General features: G+C 25.1%; 2 protein-coding genes across 3 annotated transcripts in view; both read left to right on the top strand.

The window, feature by feature from the left end:
• The window catches only part of LOC119688414 (sesquipedalian-1-like), a 22,468-nt gene extending 1,092 nt beyond the window's left edge, over positions 1 to 21,376 (top strand). The window contains exon 4 of the mRNA XM_038103095.1: positions 21,276 to 21,376. Coding sequence (XP_037959023.1) covers positions 21,276 to 21,376 — 101 coding nt within the window. The remainder of the gene's footprint in view (positions 1 to 21,275) is intronic.
• The window catches only part of LOC119688916 (G1/S-specific cyclin-E), a 51,977-nt gene continuing 41,327 nt past the window's right edge, over positions 14,932 to 25,581 (top strand). The window contains exon 1 of one of the 2 annotated variants that reach the window (XM_038103587.1): positions 14,932 to 15,626. The gene's annotated coding sequence lies outside the window, so the exon portion shown is untranslated. Of the gene's footprint in view, positions 15,627 to 18,500; positions 18,649 to 25,581 lie in introns of those variants that run through there. The other variant, XM_038103588.1, reaches the window with a different exon arrangement.

Below are 25,581 nucleotides of genomic sequence, written 5' to 3' on the forward strand. Positions count from 1 at the left end.
ACTTCGACTTCAGTTCGACTGGTAACATAACATAATGCAATTATAAATGTAGAATAAACATTTATGGCAAGGCATATTCGTATTGCAAAAGGATGGAATATGGCAGACTAGTTGACCTGATATAAGTTGTCGTTGCAAGTACAGTACGGACGTTAAACGTTTCCTTGTCAGAGTTGTAGTTAGGGTAAAAGGAACGTGACCATGGCAAATTTAATTACTGAAATTTATTTAAATAAAATGAATAAAAATTAGATAAAACAACTAATTTAATTAAACTAATAAAACTGCATTCGAATAAAAATAATGTAAAATCAACAAATTATTTGGGTCTGTCAAATCCAGGTTCTTGACAATGCTCCTGCCTTAAAGTATGCAATCGTAACACAATGTATGATTATGTTGTGTATGGCCTCAAGAAATCACTTATATATCACTTATATCTGATAAAATATATATATGAATAATAAAACCACAAACTTTAAACTTCTATAACAGTTATGTAAAATCTTTTCTCTTAAACTATTTAAACTATTCTCTTAAAGTATTTCCGAATATGAAAAGTAACTTCTTATTTACGTAAAAAATATTAATAAATAAAATAAAATTTAAAAAATTAATATTTATATTTTTGTTGTGTTTTTACTATAAATTTATTTCTTTATGTTTTTATAATTTATTTTAACTAGAGCTGAGCTTCAAATATAATTGGAGTTGCACAGGGCGAAGGACGTAGTAGTTCAGTTCCTTATTCTTAGCTAACTTTATAATTAATTTCAATAAATAAATAAAATAATTAAATAAATAAAATAAATAAATAAGTAAAATAAAATAAAATAAATAAATAAATGAAATAAAATAAATAAATAAATGAAATAAAATAAATTAAACAAATAAAAAAAATAAATAAAATATTTAAAGTGGAGTTGCTTGGAGCTTCGGAGCAATTTTGCGTTCGAGCCAAATGCTCGAGCGCATTGAACTGCTCGAACTTCGCAATGCGAGTACACTTTTTAGCCCTAGTTTTAACAATTTAAACTACTTTTTTTTTTTTTTGATAGCTTTATTTATTTATTGTTGATTTCTGCTATGTAAACAATTCCGCCGACTATTGCAGTAATTTTTAACAAATTATTTTGCTATTGCTTTACTTTTTTAATTATTTTTTTACTTATAGTTTTTAGTTTGTCGCGGTTTTCCGGGGAAATTATACACGTCCCAATTTACTTTCTATATGATTAACAGTCATTGGTTAATAGCATTAATATGTGTTTTGTTTATATTAAATGAATTGATAATTTTAATTTAAAAAATAATTTAAAATAATTTAAAAAAATTAAAAATAATTTTCCTAAGTAAATTTTATACGATGGCAAATTGTGCCGTATGGTGCAAAGAATTGCGTACTGCGCTGTTTTACGTAGCGTAACAGAGCTTTCTGGGTTCACTAATTGTCTTATTGAACATTTAAAATGCACTTCTTCATACACTACTCTTCTGCAACGAAGGGCGAAATAAATAATTAATAGGTAATATCAAAGATAATGAAATTATATAGATGTTCAAAGTCAACACAAAAATTTTCAAGTGCTGTTTTCACCTACACTCTATTCAAACGCTTAAGCGATAGCTTCATACTTGACAATGTTTTTAATTGCGTTTACACTATCCTAAGACTTAAAGCTTGAAATTTAATTTTATTCTGTTTAAACGTAAAAAGCGTGTGTGCGAATAATTACAAAATTACATAATGCTTGCATTCGTTTTAAAATTCGCATTCGAAGACACAGTTTTCGAGACAGTCTTGAAGATAACGTCCGCATCAAGCGGCTAAGTTGCATTAAATTACTTCTCATTATGTTAAAACGACGAGAATTAAGGTACCTGCTCTTATTTTTCCTCTAATATTTTAAGACTGTATACCATAAAATTTTTTAATAACAAAATGAAAACTATTTTTTCTAATGCTTGGTGAAATGTTTTCATATCTAGCGCGATATAGTAAATCATGGGATTTTAAGAAGAACTATAAATATTAAACCAAGTAATACCATTTTTCCAGTTGTCTTATTTAAGTAGTTTTCCTTCTTAAGTCTGCTAATGATAATTATTTACCACACAAAAAGCTTTTATATTAATGAGCTTATTATAAATAAATCAACTTATTTAAGGGGAAAAATGTCGAATGCAACTGTTAAAAATAAATTTTCCAAAAGGGAACTTTACAAATATTGAAATATGTTTTATGTGTAAATTGTAAACAAACTGTAAAAATCAATGTAAGCTGTAAATCAGCTTATGCGAATGAAAACGATTGAAACTTGATTTCATTAACATAAATAGTTTTAGCTGCAATGGAAATATGATATAAATTATATAGAATATTGAAAAAATGTCATTTATTGCTTCCTAATGTATCAATCTGGACTTAATACATAAATAGTAAAAATAATAATATATTGATATTTACTTTATTTTTTTTTTGTGCACATTTAAAAAAAAATGATTTTCATAACACTAGAATGCTTTTTATTAGCACTTATTTTAAAACTTACAAATTTTAATGTTATAAAAATGTAAATTTTTTATACAAGAATTGATGATTGTTTAATATAAAATAAAATATGGAATTACTAATGCCGTATATAATTCCCTTTGTCGATGATTAATTAATTATTAACTGCAATCCTATTATTAGCAAATTATATCATATAAAAATCATGTATACATATAATAAATCATATATATATAATATATACTATATTATATTATATATATCAGATGTAATATTTTACTTATATAGTATATATATATTAATATATTTATATATATATATTATATATATATATAATATATATATATTTATATATATCAGGTCCGATCTTACAGTTACCAACTAGTTTCGTAAGTGTTTGTCTGGGTAATAGCAGTTAATGTAATTTTAATATCTCTTTTATTTAAGATTGAAAAAACTTAACCGCTAAACCCATTCTTGGAGATTCCTTTTCGATAACAGAAAGGTAGCTGTAAAATCACGCTTGCTACCCCCAATGATGTCAATGTCGTTAATGTGAGCAAGGAGCTGTACACATTTGTAAAATATTGTTACATTACGATAAACACCTGCCGTGCGCATTATCACTTCCATAATGAAATTAAAAAGATCAGAAGATAAGGGATCACATTGTCTGAAGCCACTCACGGTATCAAAATGTTTGAGGACAAACAATTGTGATAATGTCAAAAATAATAGTTTTCATAGCTTTCAATACGGATGCTTTACTTACGTTGTTGAGATTTTTTGGATGTAGCATACATCATATATACATGTATATATATGCATGTGTAGCGGACAGTCAGTAAAAGTCGGTGGAAGTGTAACCATTTTTTTTCATAACGTTTTGATCGAAAATGAATATACCCTTCTGAGCGTCGCGATTACTGATTTAAGCGATTAAAAAGCAGTACAGTGGACTTGCTTGGTACACAAGGCCGCCATTCCAACCTAACATAGCCTATAGGGTACAGGTAAAAATTTATCGCTATCTTTTTATTAATTGGTTCATCTATAAGAAAAACGACAGTGATAAATAGAAATTTTTATATGTAATAAAAAAATAAAAAAATAGACCTTTACAGTTATTTTAATCCCACCTTGAAATGTTTGACTCACATATGTCAAGGTCTGTTTTTACTCACCTTCTTAATACACTCTAACCTAATGGTGTTTTTACAACTGTGAAAGATAAAATTATAACTAATAATCTTTTATATGGAGATTATGTAGTTTACATAACATGTGTGTGTGCAGAATCCGTAGAATATGAACAAAAAGCAACGACATTTTCCGATCTATATATATTGTTGTTATATATATATGTATGCTATCTATATACATAGATTCTTATTGATTGCTGTATACGTATGTACATATATAGGACGCGCAATGCACACCACTTGACTTTAATAAAATCGCCACTGTTTTTACAGATGAATGTTCAAATGAGTACTTAATTTCTTTACCATCATGCACTTGTGTGCGGTTTATGTCGTCACTATTTTGTTATTGTTCGAAAATTCGAACATATGCTCACTGTTTGGCTGAGCAAGTGACGTTTCACCTAATCAGCTGCTAAAATTGCGTGAAGCATTTGATTGCTTTAGTGCGTTGTCAGTGGTAGTTGAGAGTTGGTGTGTTTACTAATTATTTATTGTTTGATTCTGCAAAAAAAAGTTAATTTGTTATTAAAATTAACTCAGCTGCAAATATACTAAAAAACAAAAACAACTAAAATGAAGAGATTAAGTCGAAAAAGAAAAACCGGGAATGTGCGAAGGCAGCAGTGGCTGCTGTTGACAGAAGAAACAATTCCGTCCTTGCAAGACATCTTGGAACTAAAACAACAAAGTGCATCCAAAACCCTACTTCTACAATGTCACATACTACAGGAACACTGGCAGTACATGGAGGAGTTTAACAAATGCTGTTTAATAGGATTAAGCAATTAGAGGTGATGAGTTTATTGTAAAGCCGCCTTACCGGTTCGGTAAACACTAAGTAGTGTTAGAGTCAGCCAGGAATGTGTTAGTTTAATGCTTCTATTATGTTCCTAATTGTATTATTTATTCCCAATATAGATTGTACTTTAATATTTGATGGCCTCTATCATTAGCTGCTCCTGACATTTTTTCCCTTGACAGACTATTGTGTCCTGCCTCCACCGTAGTTACCGTAGGCTTTCTTCAACTTCGGCTGTATCCAGAAAATTTTTAGTTTTTTCTAGATTGATTATTTACAAGTAAGATTCGTGATCAATTCTTTGTGGAAATTTCTTCTCCTATATTCTACAAGAGCAATGCAACCTCTAAGGATGTGTAAGGATATTTCTGTGTATTCTATATATAGTTTGCATTCATTGGTCGTTGAAAACATTAATCGTGCTGTATGTTTATTTAGAAGGCAGTGTTCAGTTATCACTAATAATTGTTTTTAAAGTCGATCAGTTTAGATTTATGAGATATTCGCTATTCCTGTCTAGGTAGTACGAGAAGAAGAGTTCGATACAGAGACAACTCTCTCAGAACACTTGTGGTAAGCTTTATTGATGTAGTATAATATGATTTATATTTATAAGATATTTGCTCTTCGTCTCTAGGTAGAACGAGAAGAATAGTTCGATACAGTAAGAACTCTGTCAGACCACTTGTGGTAAGCTTTATTGATGAACTCCAATGGGATTTAGATTTATGATATATTTGTTCTTCTCTAGTAGTACGAGAAGACTTTGGTACAGTGAGAACACTCTCAGACCACTTGTGGTTACCTTTATTGATAAACTCCAATATAATTAGTAATATTGTATTGTATAAATGTAAGTTCTTCATATTGAAGAATATTTTTGGCTTTGCTTCATGCTCTCAACACATAATTAAATTTCTAACCAACTCTTTCGTATGTATATTTAAAAAAGTATAATAAGTTATATGTAATATATAATAAATTAAGTTGTAATTATAGGTTGGCACTTATATAAAACCTGTATCAAAAATACCATACCATTAAATATCCACTAAAGTTCTTTAACATTACTCTCCAGATCGCTCTTCATTAAGAGTTATGAATATTTGTATATATAATTTGTACTTCATTTTGTTGGCTACTTTATTATAATCCCACATAATCCCACTCGTTTGATACGAGTTATTTTTTTTGGCACTAACCGTTTTCTTGTTCTCTATTTTAAGCTACATAATTTCAATTTTCCTTTTGTTGTTGTTGTTGTTATAGCCCTGGTAATTATTCTGTTTTTTACAATTTATATTTGGTTCGGGAGGTGACGACAATTGGTCGTCGTTGAATAATTCTAGTACTTGTTGTAAACTGTGTTGGAAGAGACGAATGGTACTTGATCGTCTGAAAATACGAGTGGCTTCGATTCGGTTTTGGAACCTAGTTCTGAGACTTAGGCTCTGTTGCTTCAATAAACTTTTTATCTGGCTTTTTAACGCTCCACTATTAATAACTTCAATTAATTTCTTATTCTCTAGCCTTGTGATCGTTATTAAATAACATTTAATTATCGATTTATAAACAATATTCAGTTTTGAAAACTATACTCAGCCACTCTGTGTGTAGTTTTTTCATTATATTTTTTGATTTTTCTTTAAAACACTTAATAATAATAATCGATTAGTGTATTAGTATACCTGGGGATTGCTAGGACAACAAACGTTATGTACCTGTGGTTATAGTTTCTACTATATCTCTTCTGTTCCAATTGATAAGCAAGAAATATTTTAGTGTTACTAAGCAAAATGAGGTGCTAATGTTGGGAAGTGTAGATTTAGAATAGATTGAAATATGTTATGCTAACACAGACCCTAAACGCATATAGAAAGATCTCTGTTAGAGAATATTTTTATTGAATCTTTCACATAGCAAATTACAATAAATACTTTGAATTTTAAAATCTGATTTAATTTTTACCAGAGTTAATTTTTTGGATAAACTTAATTAATATTTACCATAAAATTAAAATTAGTTAATAAACAAAAATCATAATGATAACAAATATCTGCCTGTTAGCATATGTTAATTATATCTTTCCATTTTAGTCGTTTCCAACCTTTGTTTGAGTAGCTTCTTCTAACACTAGCGATCCGTCCAAATCTCTGTGAAGGTTGAAATTTTTTTTGAACCATGGTGCATTCTATTAGCATTCTCAAGATCTTCGATTGTAACCTTTGAAATTATTTAACATAAGTTGACATTCGGTTTAAAATTTTGGATAAATTTTAAAAGCTCAAAAAATCTGATAAATAACTTTTCAAACATCAAACGCTTGCTGACGGTACGTATATCTCATGTGTAGAATGTACTATCTATCAATTATGAAGTACCAAGTTCAATATTGTTATCATATTCTCGTTCGTTTGCGTTGATTAGGTCATACGTCCTCAAGCATCATATATAAAATTGATCAATATTTATAAACATTTATGTTGTTTGAGAACTACAGCTTTGACTTCCGACAAACGCTTGACTAAAGTTTTTCTAACAGGATTTATAGGTTAGTATCAAGATTAGAAAAAGACAAGTAAATATTATATTATTTAATCAAAACTACATTCTTATTTCACAGAATAGACGTTATAAAAATTATATTGACTGATATGGACCGCTGAACGATAAGTTTTCATTGTTGTGTTTTCCCTTTATTAAATCAAAATTTCTAGGAACAAACGAGTTCCTAGAACTGCATGTCTAATATTTGGGTACATCTAAAATAAGATACAATAATTTAAGATTTTTTATAATATGATTTTTTAGACTCCAAAAAAGTCACTAGTTAAGAAAAACATATATACTATATATACTGGTAATTGAAAACTTTTCCTTTTACTCTTCATACTCTGTATTAAATATAGTTTTGGGGATAATTTTCTCCAGATGAATATTTTATAAATTGTAAAACTTTTTGCAGATCATATCGATTTTCAATTAAATGATTTTTTAAATTATATTGCGATTTTAATCCATGTGATCAGGCTTATTAGTTCATATTATCACCCCACAAAATTTAATGGGCGTAAAACCACTTAGTATTTATTCTTTTTAATTATATATATTATATATATATGATATATATATATGATATATATTATATATATATGATATATATATATGATATATATTATATATATATGATATATATATATGATATATATTATATATATATGATATATATATATGATATATATTATATATATATGATATATATTAGATATATATTATTACTATAATATATATATATTATAGTATAATGCATTCAGCATTGATTGATAGATATAACTGGTAGTCCAAAGATTATGGATCTTCTCTCATAACGCACCATAGCCAAATCATTTTTATTTGAATAATAAAAATTTTTCTGCACTATGGGATATCTCTACAAAAAATGCTGTATAAAAGCATTTTAACTTTAAATTTCCTCTGATTTAATTAACTGATGCACATGTGATTTGACCATACATTTCTTGATTTAGATACTACGAAACACAAAGAATCGGTAAACGATAGTAGATGAAGTTACAATAAAAGTATTTTTTTGGTTTTCTATCATATCCTTCTACCAAAGATCCCGTGTAGATCCCGTCCTTTACATTTTCACTTTCAGTTATGTGGTGTCTATAATGTAAAGTAAAATTATATTGGTTATATCCCATTGCGTTGTATAAAATTAAAGATTAGTTCCTGTCTTATAAGTGATTTAAGTCGTACTACAGCAACTCCGAGATTTCAGAAAGTAGGTAACATAAAAAAGAATATGAATTAATTACGAGATAAACACGAAGAGTGGTTTGATGAAGAAAAGAGAGTTTGATAAAATATATGGAAGATAAGATATATTAGAGAGTAGGAATGTAAATGATGTAGTATTAAAATCAATCTAGGTCTACATAAAGAAATCTTTTCACCTGAATGGTAAGGAGGTAAGGAACTAGTATGCACAGTTTAACAAGAAAGCAGATGAGGGATGTCATAAGGAATACAGCTACAGTTGACATACAAATAATGTATACATGAAAGGTAAAATCCGAGCTAATTGCTATACCATGAGCTAAATTGAACTATTATAGCTTATTGATAAAGTAGTCTTTTATCCCTGGATATTTTAGAAATCTGTTGTGAATTTTGCTTCGATGTAACTATGTTCTCAAAATTATGAAGAGCATTTAGTCTTAGGATATATTCGATTTCACAGATGTTGTTTTCAAAAGGGATTGTTGTATTTATAGTACCAAAAAAAGGATAGTTGATAGCTGTTATGATAGCACTTTACTGTTTGTGACGCTTTTACAGAATACATAAATGCAACACAGAACTGTTTGAACACTAGCTAAATGTGCTTCTGTGATGCTAGATATTATTCTAAAGAGTCATACAAAGCTATATCATCTACACATTTTTAGCACTCAATAACACTTTTATTTGCTTTGTATGTGTCCAGCAGAGACTTAAAAAAGTAGACGCATTGTTGTTGTAGCCTGCTAGGATCTGCTTGTGTAGTTCTTTTTGGGGTTGGTGAACGGCAGTTGGTTGTCGAAATCAAGAAATAACTCTGGGACGTAGATCCTGCTGTTCTTGGAACTTTAGACATTGTAGTGCATTTCAATTGCTTTTTATTTAAATAGTTGAATTTTCTACAATATATTAGAGATAATGTTAGAGATATATGATCCCAACAAAAATAAATCTTATAGGTATATTGTATTATTGTAAGTTTATGTTTAACGGGGTAATTAAAACCCCGTTTAAAAAATTAAATTAACAATTATAAAATTAACTAAAATACATAATATTATGAATATAAAAAATTTATCAAAATTAAATATTAAAATTTATCAAAATATTTTTTTTTTGTGAAAGAAAATTCACATATTAAATAAATTGCTTATTATGTATTTATTATAAAAACTTTTATCTAATGTTAAACATATCGACTTACCGTGTAAATAAATAAATACATAATTATAATTAAATTTTATTTTTTTTAGTTGGCAAATATATATTTGCATATAACAAATAATTGATGTAATTCATATAAATATTATATTTTAAATATATTATAGAATATATTTCATTTATTTTTATTTTAAAGAAAGATTTTATCATTTAAAATATGTTTAAAATAATAACAATTTTCAATTACGATTACGTGTTGTAAAATAATTAATAAAATTTACATTTCAAATTTTATATAAATAATATCAAATACTTAATATGCAAATAAAAATTAATTTTATTTCTACATTTTTATTCAACAATTATTTGTTTTTTTTTTAAAGATATGGTAGTAGAAATTATTTTTAATTCTTATCTAAAATAATAGTAAACAAATTTTTAAATAAATTAAAACAAATTAATATTTATAATTGAAATTGGAAAATAAAAAAAAAATTTGTCTTATAAAAATTATGTATACCCATATATATATGTCATACTTCTAAATTTATTGACATACCTTTATATAAAAATAAATTTTATATCACATTTATATTTTAGTATATTTACATTAGCTATATTATTTTTAAATTAATATATTTATTATTAAATTTGTATTGTATATATTTTTGTGTTATATATATATTTTAGTGTATAATATATATTTTTATGTATTACATATATTTTTTATTTTATTTCAATATGTATATATATCTTAATGGCAATGTAAAATTATTGATGCCTTAAAGCAAAATAATTAAAAATAAGTATAAAAACAGACATTTTAAATTAGTAATTAGGAATAATTAAGTATTTCAATTTTTCTTCTATATATATTTTGTATATTTGTATATTTTTAATATAATATAATCCAGTATAATTAATTATATTGTGAACTAACTAGTTATTTAATTGATATAAATAATTAAAAATATAATTACTTTATAATTTCATTTTAAATTTAATATAAAAATTTTATACAACGACAGAAACTATTTTATTTTATCTGATAAAAAATTCAATTACTTAAAAATTCTATACAAAAAATTTAACTATTTATATAATAATAAATAAAGTGTTTATTAAAATTTATATTTTTATATAATGTATGTTATGTATATATGTATATACTTTTATTTAACAACTGTGAAATTTTTGTTTGTCTTAAGTTTGGTTTGTTTTGTAATATAAGTTATTATATATAAATATACATTTTTAAAAAAAACACGATCTAAAGTCCTGCAAAAATTAAACACATAAATATTGAGGTCGACACTAGCTTATATATTTTAAAATTAAATCAACAAAAAATAAATAAATAGATAAATAATAAATAAATAGATAAATATTTAATAAATAGATAAATAATAAATAAAAAGTAAAATAATTTTTAAGCTTTATAATTTTCATCTCTTTTATTTTAAATTTTATTTCAAATTTTAATTGTTATATATTTAACATTATCCATAATATTTTTAATAACAAAATATTTAAAATAATTTTGTAAATTTTCTAACATAATTATAAATACAATATAATTTAGCTTTAAATTTTAACCTTCTTATACCCACAAAATATTTATTAATTAAAATATATTTTGTAATTAACTATTTTTATTTATAATTTATATTATATATTATAATTTTTATATAATATTGTTTTTATATATCTTATTTTTATTTTTATATGATTTTATTTTCATAATTCAAAATAATTGTTATTATAAATTATATATAATATTATTTTTATATATCATTATATTTATTTATTTATTAGAATATTAATTTTTTTACAAAAAAATATTTATCAATTAAAATATGTTATTTTTATTTAATATATATTTTAAATATTATTTTTTCATATAATACTATTTACACATATATTTTTATTTTTTTAATTAAATATATAAAGATAATTGTTGAAAATTATATATAATATTATTTTTATATATTGTTGTATTTATTTATTATTATTTTTCTTTATTATTACTTTCTCTATTTATTTTATAGATTATATTTATCATTCCGTGAATAAAGTCCAAAACATAAATATTAATAATATTATTCAGAAGAGGAAATGTACTATAAAACTGTGCATTATATATATACTAGAAGTGCATTATAACATATATATACTAATATTTAAAATATTTTTATTTTTAGTTTGTAATAAATTTACTTAATTAATTATTTATTTTTAAATGCAATATTAATTTATGGTACAATGTCATAAGTTGAAATCATAATAACACATAAATAAAAATATATTTATTGTACTAAATGTTATAATGATATATTAAATATAAATATTAAATATGCAGTAATCACTACCGAGAATATGTTAAAAAATATTTATTTTAAAATGTTTAAATACACATAATCAAGTAGAATTATTTATATTCATTAAAATATTTTTTTTTTAGATTCATAAAATTTTATTATAAAAAGAAACTTTTGTATTTTTCGTTTTAATATTAATTAATACAATTTACAATTAATAAAAATATTTTACAAAAAATTTGCAAAAAACGTTTTTTTTTTGGGTCTACTTTATTAAGTTATTAATAATATAACTTTTATCTACAATAAATATTATAAAAATAAATTACTTAAAATTATTAATATATAAAACATAATACCAATATGAATTTATTTATTAATAATTCTATATATTCAAGGAATTTTTTAAATTTCTGTTATTTCTATTTTATATAATATATTTTAAAAATATTTGTTTATTCAAGAATATATTTACTATAATATTATAATTTGTATTTAAATTCAACATGTACAAAATAAAAATATAAAATTCATTAAATTAGAATATATATAGAATAATAATTAAGTAAATATAAAAATGTGATGAAAAATATAATCCAAAAATAATACACTTTAAAATTATAATAATAAATCATTGTTATGTTTAATCTATTTCTATTAATAATTATATTTTAATTTTTTAATTAATAGTTTTGTATTATTCTTGGTTTATATTTCAATTTTATTGCATAATTTTTATTTGTAATTATGTATATTTGGGTTAACTGTTCATTATTATTGTAATCATAAAATATTATCATTATCATAAAATATATCATTTTAGTTAACGTATACATTTATATATATTCGCATATTTAATTATTTTTTTTTATAAAATATATTTTAATACATAAAATATGTATATATAATATATATGTATATATTTAATAAAAATAATTTAATTTAATATATATAAATATTCATAAATATATATAATATATATAATATATATTTAGTATATATATGTTTAGTTTATTTAATATATATTTATATATATATACACATTTATGTAAATATCATAGTCTTTATCAGTAAACTATACAATGAAATAAATACGTCAAATAAAGAAAAATGTTTTATTTTATTTTATATGTTAAAAAATAAATGAAAACTAAAACATCAAAAAATAAATATAAATAATTTACTAGATATAAATAGTTAAACTACAAATAATTTTTTTATTTAATACTATTAAAATTATATTCTAATTAACTATGTTCACACAGATATTATTTATATTAACATAGTTAATTTTTAATTCATCGTATCATATTATATTATACTTACGTATAACATTCGAATAATTAAAATACAATAAAGAAAAATTAATTAAGTAAATTCATATGTGAATTTTTAAAAATAATTTTTTATTTAACATATTTCCTATAAAATACTTTTAATTTTAATAATATTTTATGTAATATTATCAATAATATTAAATAATAGTTATAATTTTACTGAAGTCATAAAAAAAAATTAAACAATTTCTTTGTATGAAAATTATATAACATAAATATTAATTAATTAATAAATTAATATTATAAATTTTATAAAAAAGATAACTATACACAAAAGTAATCCTTTTTTATTTTAAATAAGCATTTAAAATAAAATATTTATTTTTAAATTAGTATCAATTATTTTATTATATTTAATATTATCATATTTTTTATTATTATAATAGTTATTATTAATTAATTGCAATATATAAATATTTTTATGTATTATATATATATAATATATATTTAATTATTACATTATATAGTGTGTATTTAATGAAATTAATAATAATAAAATTAAAATGTTATATAAAATATATAATGATATGTATAGTATATATAAAAAAGAATAATTTATGTAATAGTTATATTATAATCAAATCAGAATGTTGTTATAAGTATATGTAATATAATATAACACACATATATATTATGTTCTTATAATAATAATATTATATGATAACATAAATTTATTATGTAAATGATATTATTTATATGTATTATATTATTTATTTATTATATTATTAAATTGCGCTAAATTATAATCTATAATATGTATTATATTACTTATTTATTATATTATTAAATTGCGCTAAATTATAATCTATATTATAATATATATTATAATATATATTGTAATGTATATTTTAACGTATAATTTAATATATATTATAATACATATATATTCTGCTACGTATAATATGTAACATAAGAGATTAATAATCATATATGGCATAATTTAATTAATGACTGTAATAATAATAAAATATGATAACAATAAATGCAATAAAATAATAATATAATTACTAACTTAATAAATATATATTAATATATTTCAATAAAAATGAAATGAATAATTTATACACATTATGTATTATATATATGTTATATACAAATTAAGTATAACAAAGGTCTTACATATTATTTTATATATATTCTTATTTATATATATTATACAAGTTATATACATATTATAATTTATATGTATATATTATAAATTATATATGAATTATTATATATATGTATTATAAATTATATATACAATATAAGTTATATATATATATGTATTATAAATTATATATAAATAATAAATTATATATAAATTATAAATTATAGATATATTATATTAAGATTAAAAATATATATTTATTATAATAATACATAAATAAAAGTAATATATATTCTATATTATGTATATATTTGTATACATAATAAATATGTAAAAAAAAATAAAATTTCTTATCATACTATTAAAACAAACAATCTGATATTACATTGATTAACTTTCCAGTTAAATATTATGTAAATTAATAATTAAATAATTATTAATTTACAAAAATATATTATTCTATTATTATTATTTGTATTTATTATTTTAAATAATCTGCCTATGAAAATCAGAACCCGTTAAAATGACTTCGTTAGGCAGCTCTGCCTGCGCTCAAAAGCCAATTGAGGTGTGTTGTTGTTGTTGCAATTCAGAATTTCAGTTTGTCTCCATGCCTTTCGTAGTTTTTTTGTAGCGAATATCAGCTGATTGTGCCTTTCTCACCAACGAGAAGGTAAGCTTCGACTTCGACCACGCACGCATACATATTTACTTGATTCACTTGCGCTGTGCGGTTTGGTGAGTTGTTGTTGTGTGGTGGTGGTAGTTGTTGTTGTTGTTCATATTTTCGCTGGTTATTAGTTAGCAGCGAAAGAGCGAGCAGATAACTTTCATGTTCTATGTTTGGCTTCACCACATTTGTGCAACGTCTTTGTGAAGCATTTGCTGGTTGTGTTTGGCGTTGTCGTCATCATTGTGGACATTGTGAAGACGTTAAGGCTATTTGATTCAAAGGCTGATAATAAATAATCAATAATACACAATTCTTTGACCAACAACACAACCAACCAACCAAGTTACAAAGGAGACATACAAGCAACTGAAGTACGTGGTTCCTGAAGTACATTTGAAAGCATTGCATCTAGTTTAGTGATTATGAAAATAGTGAGTGTCAAAAAGTTTCCTTTGATTGGCACAAACGGCTACTGAAGCATAGCCTTTTTGTGCTCTTATCAGTAAATAAGTTCCTTAAAAGTGTTTGATCATTATTTGAACATTGGCTTCTTGCTAATGCAGTGTTGAAATTAAATATTGCTCGCATGTAGTAAAGTAAAGCAGATTCTTCAGTAAATGTGCTAAATTAATACAAAGATAAGTGTTCAATTGTCTGAATTGCTGCATGTGTAGTCCAGGTTTTTATTAAAACGACATCTAGTTTCATTGGATTGGATAATTTCACTGCATGATAACAGAATCAGGTAAGTGGCTACCATGTGGGTGGGTTTGAGGTACATATATGACACTATAAGGGTTCCAGAAGGTATAAACCATAGATGGTGCTATAGCTAACGCAACAATTATCTAGTTACGAAGGATGCAATTGCTGGTGGGACCCAATTATTAACCCAAAATTAAGCAAAATTCTTTTCAAAATCAACCTCATTTCCAAGTAATTTTTGCCGCATCTTCGCTCTCTTTAAACTTGACAAAAAAAATTTTTTTTCTATGCGCTTAACAATATTTTACAGCAATTTCGGTACTCTCTCGCGCGCATTTCTATACTTTATGGCTTGTTGCGCGCGCTACTCTGCTGTCATTGTCAATTGATAATATGCACTGCTGCTCCCAATTCGCTCTCTCGGAAGCCCGCGCGCGCCAAAATTGCAACTTTAATTTCTTTATAACTTTGACAAATATTCACTAATTTTCAGTTTTTGAAATAAATTTGATTTTTCAGGATATGCACTTTCCAACCATATGCAATACTCTATATCATTCATTTAATAATCATTCAAAATTATTGTTTAAAGTTACTACTAAAAATGCGAAATTTGAGTCGACGTGGTGGTCGTTTGTGTACATTTTTGTTGTGTTTTTGTTTGGAAAGTAAACAGTGTTACATTTTGCAAAGGGAATTTTTTTTCTGGCTTAAGGGAAAATCAATTGTGTAAAGTAAAGAATATATAATAGTTTTTTATTTAGAATCATCTATTATTCTTGTTTTAAATGTATTTATTACATAATATATTAATAATTAATTTTTTTTAACATGATTTATATATTAATTGCTGTACACTATTATAAGATAATATATGATATATAATTATTTTATGTACATATGTGTAATAATATGATATTTATTAATTACATACAATTTTTGGAAAATGTGTTTGATGAATAAAAAACAATACTACGACCTTTGTTTTGCATTGACTTTTTATTGATACAACTTTAATTAAAATGATGTGTATAACAACAAAAAAATTATAAATACAATTAAGAATTATTAGTCCTAAGATAAGAAATCTGTTTCAAATAGAAAAGGTGTTGTAATAGTATGAAAATGAACAATTAAAAAAAAAATATTAATAATCAAATACTTAACCCAATAAGTTAATAAAATAATTATAAATTGATACAATAAAAATAATATATAATAAAAACAATATATAATAAAAATAATATATAATAAAAATAATATATAATAAAAATAATATATAAAAAAAATAATATATAATAAAAATATAATAATAATACTAACGAATTTATATAATAAAAACAAATTCATAATAATAAACTCATGTGAAAATAATAAATTCATTTAATAATAATATGTCTTTATAATAATAAAAAATTCCTATAGTAATAATAAATTAGCATAATAACAAATTGTTATAATAACAAAAAATTGTTATAGTAACAATAAATTCTTATAATAATTACACATTTTTATAACAAATAACAAATTTCTGAATTCATAATAACAATAATAGTAAGAATTTTAAAAAAGTACAATAACATATCGAACCTATAAGATTTATGTTGACGATATAAGTACCAAATATTAAATTTAAATAAAATATATGATTAAATAGAACCAAAGTATTTATTTTTAAAATAAAATAAATTTACTTTGTTACTCACAAAAAAACTTGAAAACTTTATTTTTTAAAAAGTAATACATTTTATTTTTTTAATAATAACTTTTCAAAATTTTAATAAATTTTATTTTTTAAAAACTAATAAATTTTATTTGTTAAAACTAATAAATTATATTTTTTAAAAATTAATAAATAAATTTTAATTTTTAAAAATGAATAAATATAATTTTACAAGATTTATTAAATTTTATTTTTTAAAAAGTATTTAATTTTATATGTCAAGAATTATTAAATTTTATATTTTAAAAACTAATAAATTTAATTTTTCAAAAAAGTGATATATTTAATTATTTTAAATTTTATTTTTTAAAAATCAATTAATTTTACTTATTTAAAATTTAATAAACTTAACTTTTTTTAAACTCGAAAGAAATAGGAAAAGTTATCTATTCAAATCTGTAGTCAATATCAAAATTTTGGACACAAGCAACATTGTTTTCACAAACCTGTCGCTCACGAATTCATTTAAAAAAATGATAAATAAAAAGAAAGAATAGAAAAAAAATTTGCTCATCAAAACAGCTGATATAACACACACTCTTCATACAAAGTCAAAATAAGCTTAATGAATTGTGCCGCTCTCTATCTCTCTATCTGTATCTCTCACTTTTGTTTCACTCACATTTATAAGTGTTTGCTGTTTGTTGCGTCAAAGTTTGCTCTTTGCGCGGTCGACGTCTTTTGGGGAATGTGGAATTCTTTAGAAAGCATGAAAATCTTGTTTGTGTTGTTGTTGCAGCTGTTTCGGTTGCTGGTGTTAGTTCATTCCACCATTGGTAACGAATGCTTTTGTATTTGTATTGTTATTCTTTGGCGCTCGATCATCTGTTTTTGGCGCAATCGTCCGTATGCAGTAATAGAAAGCATTTCGATGACGATTTTATGCAATCTTTGAATGCAGTTTTAAAGCAGTTCCAGTTAGGTAAACTAGTTGAATTTCATATCAAATGAAAGAGAAAAATCTCTAGTTGATGCTTAACTAAAAATATTCAAGAAATTTGTAATTTTAGTGGGCAAAATCCACGCGCCAAAAATTAAAACAGAAACCGCCTTTTTGCTTAGTGTATCGTCGTCGTCGTCTCCGTATTCTCCGTCGTTGTCGTCGTCATGTTTGCGTTTCGAAATTGGAGAATTTGTGTTGGCTGTGACTGTTCTTAAATTTAATTTTTTTTTTGTGTTATTTTTTGGTTTGTTAAGTGTTTTAAGTGTTAAAAGAAGGGGCAAAATAATTTAGCGCATTACCTAAAAACAAACCAAAAAAACAACAAAAAACCATGTATTCAGAAACAGAAATGGGAAACAGAAAAGAAAGAGCATTTCGCCGTGATTGTAAGAAACGGTAAATGTAAATAATACCTTATAGTTTCTTGTAGATCTAAGCCTGTTAGCTGTAGTCTCAGTCCATTGAGTCTATTACCTAGTACACCACCTATTTTCTTACATAGAAAAGTTGTGCACAGCACACTTCCCCACAGTTACGCTGCTGCATTGGTACGAGCATTACCCGACCGTGGTAGAAATTCGCAACAGATTTTCGCCATTTTTCGTTTCTGTAAATGGCTTGCCTCCACAAAAATCGTTATTCTCTAATGCAACCTGATTCCGCCTGACGTTTCGTCTGCGGCGAGTTTGTTGCCACCGCATTTCTGCGTAAGCGCGCGCAATAACGCAAATGTATGTCAAAAACGGCGCCATCGTCATTATTTAGCGCTAGAATTTTTTTCTCCTCTTAGTCACTGTGCACACCGCTAATTAAGTATTGGAGTTAGAAGGTCAATTATCATAGTTTCATTTGTGAAATATAGCTTATGTGGTATTGAAGTAGATTCGATAACGCATGTTCTTATGTTCTCTTTGACTTGTCAATTGTGTTCCGAAGTGCATAAATATTTATTATGGATGAAATCAGAAAGGGGAAGTTTGCAGTCCGAGTTTATTAATAAATTTCAGTTTATATGGCATAAGGCTTATGCGATTTTAATGACGATCAGCGAGAGATTCAATTTTAATTTCAATAAAAATCTAATAAATTATAACATATAGATACAGCTTAGCTTAGCTTTGTCTTTCCTTTATTTTATTTTTTTGATGTCTCCTATAAATACCTCCATAAACATTTTTCTATTTAGTATTATATTTCTATACAATTATGTTTTTATTTCTATTTATATTCTATTCTATTATGCCAATCTAGAATTTATTATAAATTTAATAAGTTGTAATATATAAATACAGCTTCCGTATTTCTCTATTCCCTTTATTTTACTGTCTGCTATAAACACCTCTATTATTCTTCTTAGTGTCCACTTCCCCTAGTGGGGCATAGGACCTTCATTAGGGTTTTTTATTTATTTTTTATTTGCCAATCTAAAATTTATTATAATTTTATTAAGTTATAATATATAAATACAGTTTACACATGTCTTTCCTCTTTTTTCACTGTCTCCTATAAATAATAAATATATATATAGGTATATATATATAATATCAATAATATAAACCGTCAGTGATTTAAATTCGTATTCGATTTTAACCAGGTTTCGGTCTACTTGCACTACTTGTCTACATACCCTTTATGAATTTATTGGTCATACGTATTAGATTACTGAATGATAATGGATTAGAAGTGTCAATTAGCCGCAAACTAATATTTTGTATTTAATTTGTATTAATTGTTAGGAAGGAAACTCTTTTTTTTGTTTTTTAAAGAAACTTTTTTATAATAGAAAGGTTTTTAAACAGTAGTGAATTGCAACATCAACAAAATTTTTCTTTATTTTTAATTAATTGAATTATCGGCTAACCACAGTTGATTATGCAAGAGTTGTCAAGATGAAGAGAAGATAGAATCCATCAACCACTTCTTGTGTCTCTGTCCAAGACTACAGACAAGTCGACTTCAATGTCTTGGGGATCGCTTTTTCACTGGCCTGGCGGAGGCCTTGGAGATTGAAAACACACTTATCGGATCTACTTAACTACATCTGGAAAACCAAATGGTTTAATAAGGATATTACACGAAGATAACAAACTTTAGCAACTCGCGTCTTTTGGCGACATCTTTAAGTGCATCACAAAGGGTAATATATGCCTTTGAGTGGAAGTGCTGATGACTGTCATATCGCGTCTTCTTAACCCAAGCTTTGGTTAACCAGACAATTTTTTATTTATTTATTTTATTTATTTAAAAACGCGTCAAGGGTTTTATGCTGCTTATGAAAGAATATTACTAAAAACAAAGCCTTTGAAATACATTATAAATCATGTTTAGCATAAAAGCATAGTATATTTTATCGTACAATAGTTTTAGGGAGGTAGTTTAAGGTTTTTTAGGACAGTAGTGAATTGCAACAACAAAATTTTTCTTTATTTTTAATTAATTGATTTTTTGGCTGACCATATACAGCTTTTTCGAGAATATTTTAAAATACACTTCCTCAGTGGAGTTTTGGGAAATATTTTTTTATTTGGTAATATGACTTGTAACCTGGCAAATTTATATTTTGCTCTAGAATATTTTGTGCAGAACTGCATAAAAGATCAACTATGGATCGCGGTGCTTAGCTCCGTTAAGAGCTGGTACCCTGTTTATTTCTATTTTGTGCAAAATGGTTAGAAAAGGTGCATATGTAAGATTTACCTTTAAGTGGGTGAAAGCAGGATTTAAATATAATATGAAAATTATAGAGCACCTTCAAAATCTACTATCAATTTAATTTGAAGCAAATTATAGATCACTTTTCCAATGTTTGTTTATATCATTGCGCATTAATCTTCTCGGTAATTTTCTCAAATTTACACAACAAATATTCTTGTTCCTATTAAGAAAAAGAAAATAATTTCTGTATTTAAAAGAAGATGATTTTTAATACCTATGGATTTCTCAGTAAATTGGAGCTACTTTAAAAGATTTATGTGGTTTTCTGTTAACAAATTTACTGAAAACATAACTTTCTTTATTTATAGTGAAAACTAATCGTTATGAGGCGTTATCACGACGTGACTTCTATAATTTTCTTCGAGCACCTCTCGTTGTGTTCCCTTTCACTTCGATTGATTTATTATAAAACTGAAAACTGAAAACTGAAAGCTGAAAAGTGCTGTAAGTAGTATTCATCCTTAATCACAGTTTTACATTGTATTTTCTTAATATAATGATTTATTTTTATTGAATGCCGTATATCTGTTCTATGTTTTCGTATCTCAGAACTAGAACGTGTGATCATGAGCGCTGATAAATGACATAATAAATCTTTAAAATTTTTATCATATTCCAGTGTAATCCTGCTTATCACAATCCTGCTTATGTGTAAATTTAACCACAAAAAAATTTCCGAAAATTAAATAAAGGATAATAAACATAAACCAAAAACAGAAACATAAACCAAAACCAAAATATTTGATCACCCCGATTCGTGCCTATGAAGGCAATATGTCGCTCCTTACAATTTATGACACACAATATCTCACATATATAGACAAACTCCTTTCAGAACTCTCTCATAGAAATATATGAAATTTATCTTCTGCTTACTCGTAGCTCAGGAAGGACGATTTCCATTGTTAAACTAATTAGTCGGTTGAGTAAATCATTTACCTGGTTGGTGATATATCAGTGCCAAGGTCGTAATATCGTAAATATTTCATTTATATAGAAAAATAATATTTAAGTTTTAAAGAGAATTTTTTTAGAATTGTTATTGTTGTTATTATTATTGTTGGTGTTGTTGTAGCTGCAGTTCGCGGCTATATTATGTTGATTTTATATATGGAATGCGTTTAAATGGCATTATTAGATTTCTCTCTTTACTTTCCCACCAGGAATTGTTGTATCTTTGGAAGCGGCAACAATCTAGTGGATTGCCCAAATACAATAAGAAAAAAATAACGTTTAATAAACACAAATAAATAAAAAAGAACACACACATTAATGCATTCGTGCGCTATGTACACATTTTAAAGGAAGTGCAAGAAACAGGTTCAAGACGACAAAATTATATGTGGAGAAAAAAGCAAGTCTTCGGTAAAAATATCCGCAATGCTCCTTTCTCACACTCAGGGCCTTTAGGTAGCTCGTTTCACGCTGAATTCAGTTGTGTCTGCGTATTACATTGCATTCCAAAGATGTTCCCGTATTGTGTCTTCAGCGTTTGTAAACTTCAAGAAGATATGTGTGAATCCTTATATGTTGGCATCTTAAAATATTTAACATAGATACATTCATAATATTTTCGTAATAACAGCACAGTGATGTAGTTCGAGTAGTTTAAAGAAAGGGGGTATAATTTTTAAACACATTTATATATCATTTAATAAATTAAAATATAAATAAAGGTTAATAAAATAATATTATCTTACAGATTGGATGATAACGTCATGCTTGTATATAGTATGAAAGCATAGAAATTTTATATGCTAGCTAGGTGTACATATAATAATTTAATTAAAACTGCTACCTAACAGTCAACAGAATTTCAGTATTCGAAAATCTAATATTTGAAAATTTCCACTTGTATATCTAATAGCTCAATTAAAATTCAATATTCGAAAATCTGATATTTGAAAATTTCCACTTGTATATCTAATAGTTCTATTAAAATTCAATATTCGAAAATCTGATATTTGAAAATTTCCACTTGTGTACTTGTATATATATACTTGTATACTAATTGTAGAATTCAATATTCGAGAATCTGATATTTGAAAATTTCCACTTGTATACCTAATAGCTCAACCGAATTTCAGTATTCGAAAATCAAAACGTTGAGAATTTTCACTCGTATATCTATTAGCTTAAGCAAAATTCAGTATTCCAAAATCTGAACGTTGAGAATTTTCATTCATATAGCTAATAGCTCAACTGAATTTCATTATTCGAAAATTTAAACACTAAGAATTTTTACTCGTATATGTATTGGCTAAACCGAATTTTAGAAACCGAATTCGAAAAACTAATTGTTAAAAATTCGAGTTAAGCTATTAGGTATGCTAGTGCATACCAGTATTCGAAAATCTGATTGTTGGCAATTTTCACTTGCATCCCTAATAGCTAAACCGAATTTTAGTGTTCGAAAATCGAAACGTTGAAAATTTTCACTCGTATATCTAATAGCTCAACTAAACTTCAGTATTCAAAAATCTAAACGTTGAGAATTTTTACTCGTATATTTAATAACTCAATCTAATATTAGTATTCGAAAATCTACTTCTTCAAAATTTCCACACGTATACCTAATAGCTTAATCGAATTTCAGTATTCGATAATTTAATTTTAATATCAACTTTTGTGTTATCGACAAAAGTTTCGTCAAATAAAGTATATGATTTTTATTTTAATTAGAATAGACGATAATACTCCGTCTGAGCTATTTGTTACATCTATTGTGAGTTATACCTAGAGAAAGTCTACTAAGCAAACCGAGACTAATTAAAGTTATTGATAATTCTAACAATATCATTTAGCTCAGATGGAGATCGGATCTAGTAACTTTATTTGAGCAAACTGATATTGTTTGAATAATTAACGCCTTTAGTATGTCCTGTCATACTAACATCCTGACAACCGATCCTGATATTTATAGGGATACATGCTAATGAGATTTCAGTCTACCATTTTATCTACACAATCTGTAGATGTCAGCATTTCTAAGTTCGAACTGTAAATGGTGGTACTTAACGGAAGTTAATCTTGTTAAGAAACTTGCTATTACACAAATATCATATACCTATATTGAGATTGATGAATTTGTGGGTGCGTTATAGATGAAAAAAGTCTTTACAAAAATTATTTGTAAAACGAAAAGCTATTGACATATGAAGAGTGAAGAAAAAAAAAAATGTGGAAAAATTTCGTGAAAATAAATTAAAAAAAAAAAAATAAGTTCTTAAAAAATATCTAAAGTTCTTTTAAAAAATGAATTTTGAACCAGAACTCATTCAAGTATAATGATATATTAGAGATCAAGATTTAAACCCTATTGGGATCTGTTTACTGAAAAAAATGAACTGCCTGCCCCACTTATAAGAATTCAATTTTTTGGAATATGCGATCACCTATTAAATAAAGTTCACTTTAAGTCCATATATATAATATTCTTGAAAAAATGAGAGCATTCTTAAATATTTATTTGATATTAATATTTTTAAATATTTTGTTTTCTAATTTGTTGATCTGATCCCCTTTTCCTTTACTGCGGCACTGAGTAAGCACATACCAAACATTTATTTCAGTTGTGGTCGGTCATATTACAAGTAAAAGATGCTGCAGCATTTAATTGAAACTTAAGAAAACGTACTACCAGATTCTTTCAAAAAAAACTTAAAAATATCTACAAAAAATTAAAAACAAAATAATTTCAATGTCATCATCTACGCCGTCCTGCTGGTAATATAAACATCGGCTTAACGTTCTACGTAAGTGCAACATTAACTAGAGTTGCCAATTAGTATGTAAAACTGAAATTAATATTTAACAAAAAAAAGAAAAATGTATATATATATATATATATATATATATTATATGTATACATGTTACTTTCATAACCATAAGTTAGCAATTAAATTATGTGATAAAGGCAGACGTCTAATGAATGCAATAGACGTCTAGAAATGAAATGAAGAAAAGTTGCGCGCCTAATCCTATTTGTGCAGGGAGCCTTTCCTAACGAAAGATAGAATATTTTTTGTAGAGCAGTATCCTATTATCGGTAGTATCAAGAATATTGGTCTTACTATCCGCTCTCTGGTATAATACAGTGTTTTTTGATTAGAAGATATATCCCAATAAAAAGCAGGATATCTTTTTTTAAAGAGTACTTAATTATCAATAGGGTCAAGAAAAGCAAGCCTTATTAGTTCAGAAAGTAGTACCCAATAAAAGGCAAGATGTCTTTCGTCCAGAAGTACTCAACTATCGATAGAGCTAAGAATTTTGGTCTCATTATTTTTTTTCTGGTATAACGCTAAACTCTAATTGATCCGTATGCAATTTCTTATCCACAGTGTAAAATATGACTAAATTTCATTATCTCTTAAAAATATACATTTTGTCGCACTTAATTGTTAATTGTTGAGAAGTACTCTATATTAAACGGAATCAATTATTTCCGATCCAGTATACTCTTTCTAGCTCGTAAAATCGAGTAATCTTCATAAATGTGAGTGAAACTCCATTCCTATAGCATTGGCCGCTATTATTTCTTTTAGTTAAGCTTAAATATGGTTGGTAACTCTACTCTTCATATCTTACTACTGCACACTGCAAAAACAGTGA

The sequence above is a fragment of the Teleopsis dalmanni genome, chromosome X (assembly GCF_002237135.1).
Source record: "Teleopsis dalmanni isolate 2A chromosome X, ASM223713v2, whole genome shotgun sequence".
NCBI lineage: Eukaryota > Metazoa > Arthropoda > Insecta > Diptera > Diopsidae > Teleopsis > Teleopsis dalmanni.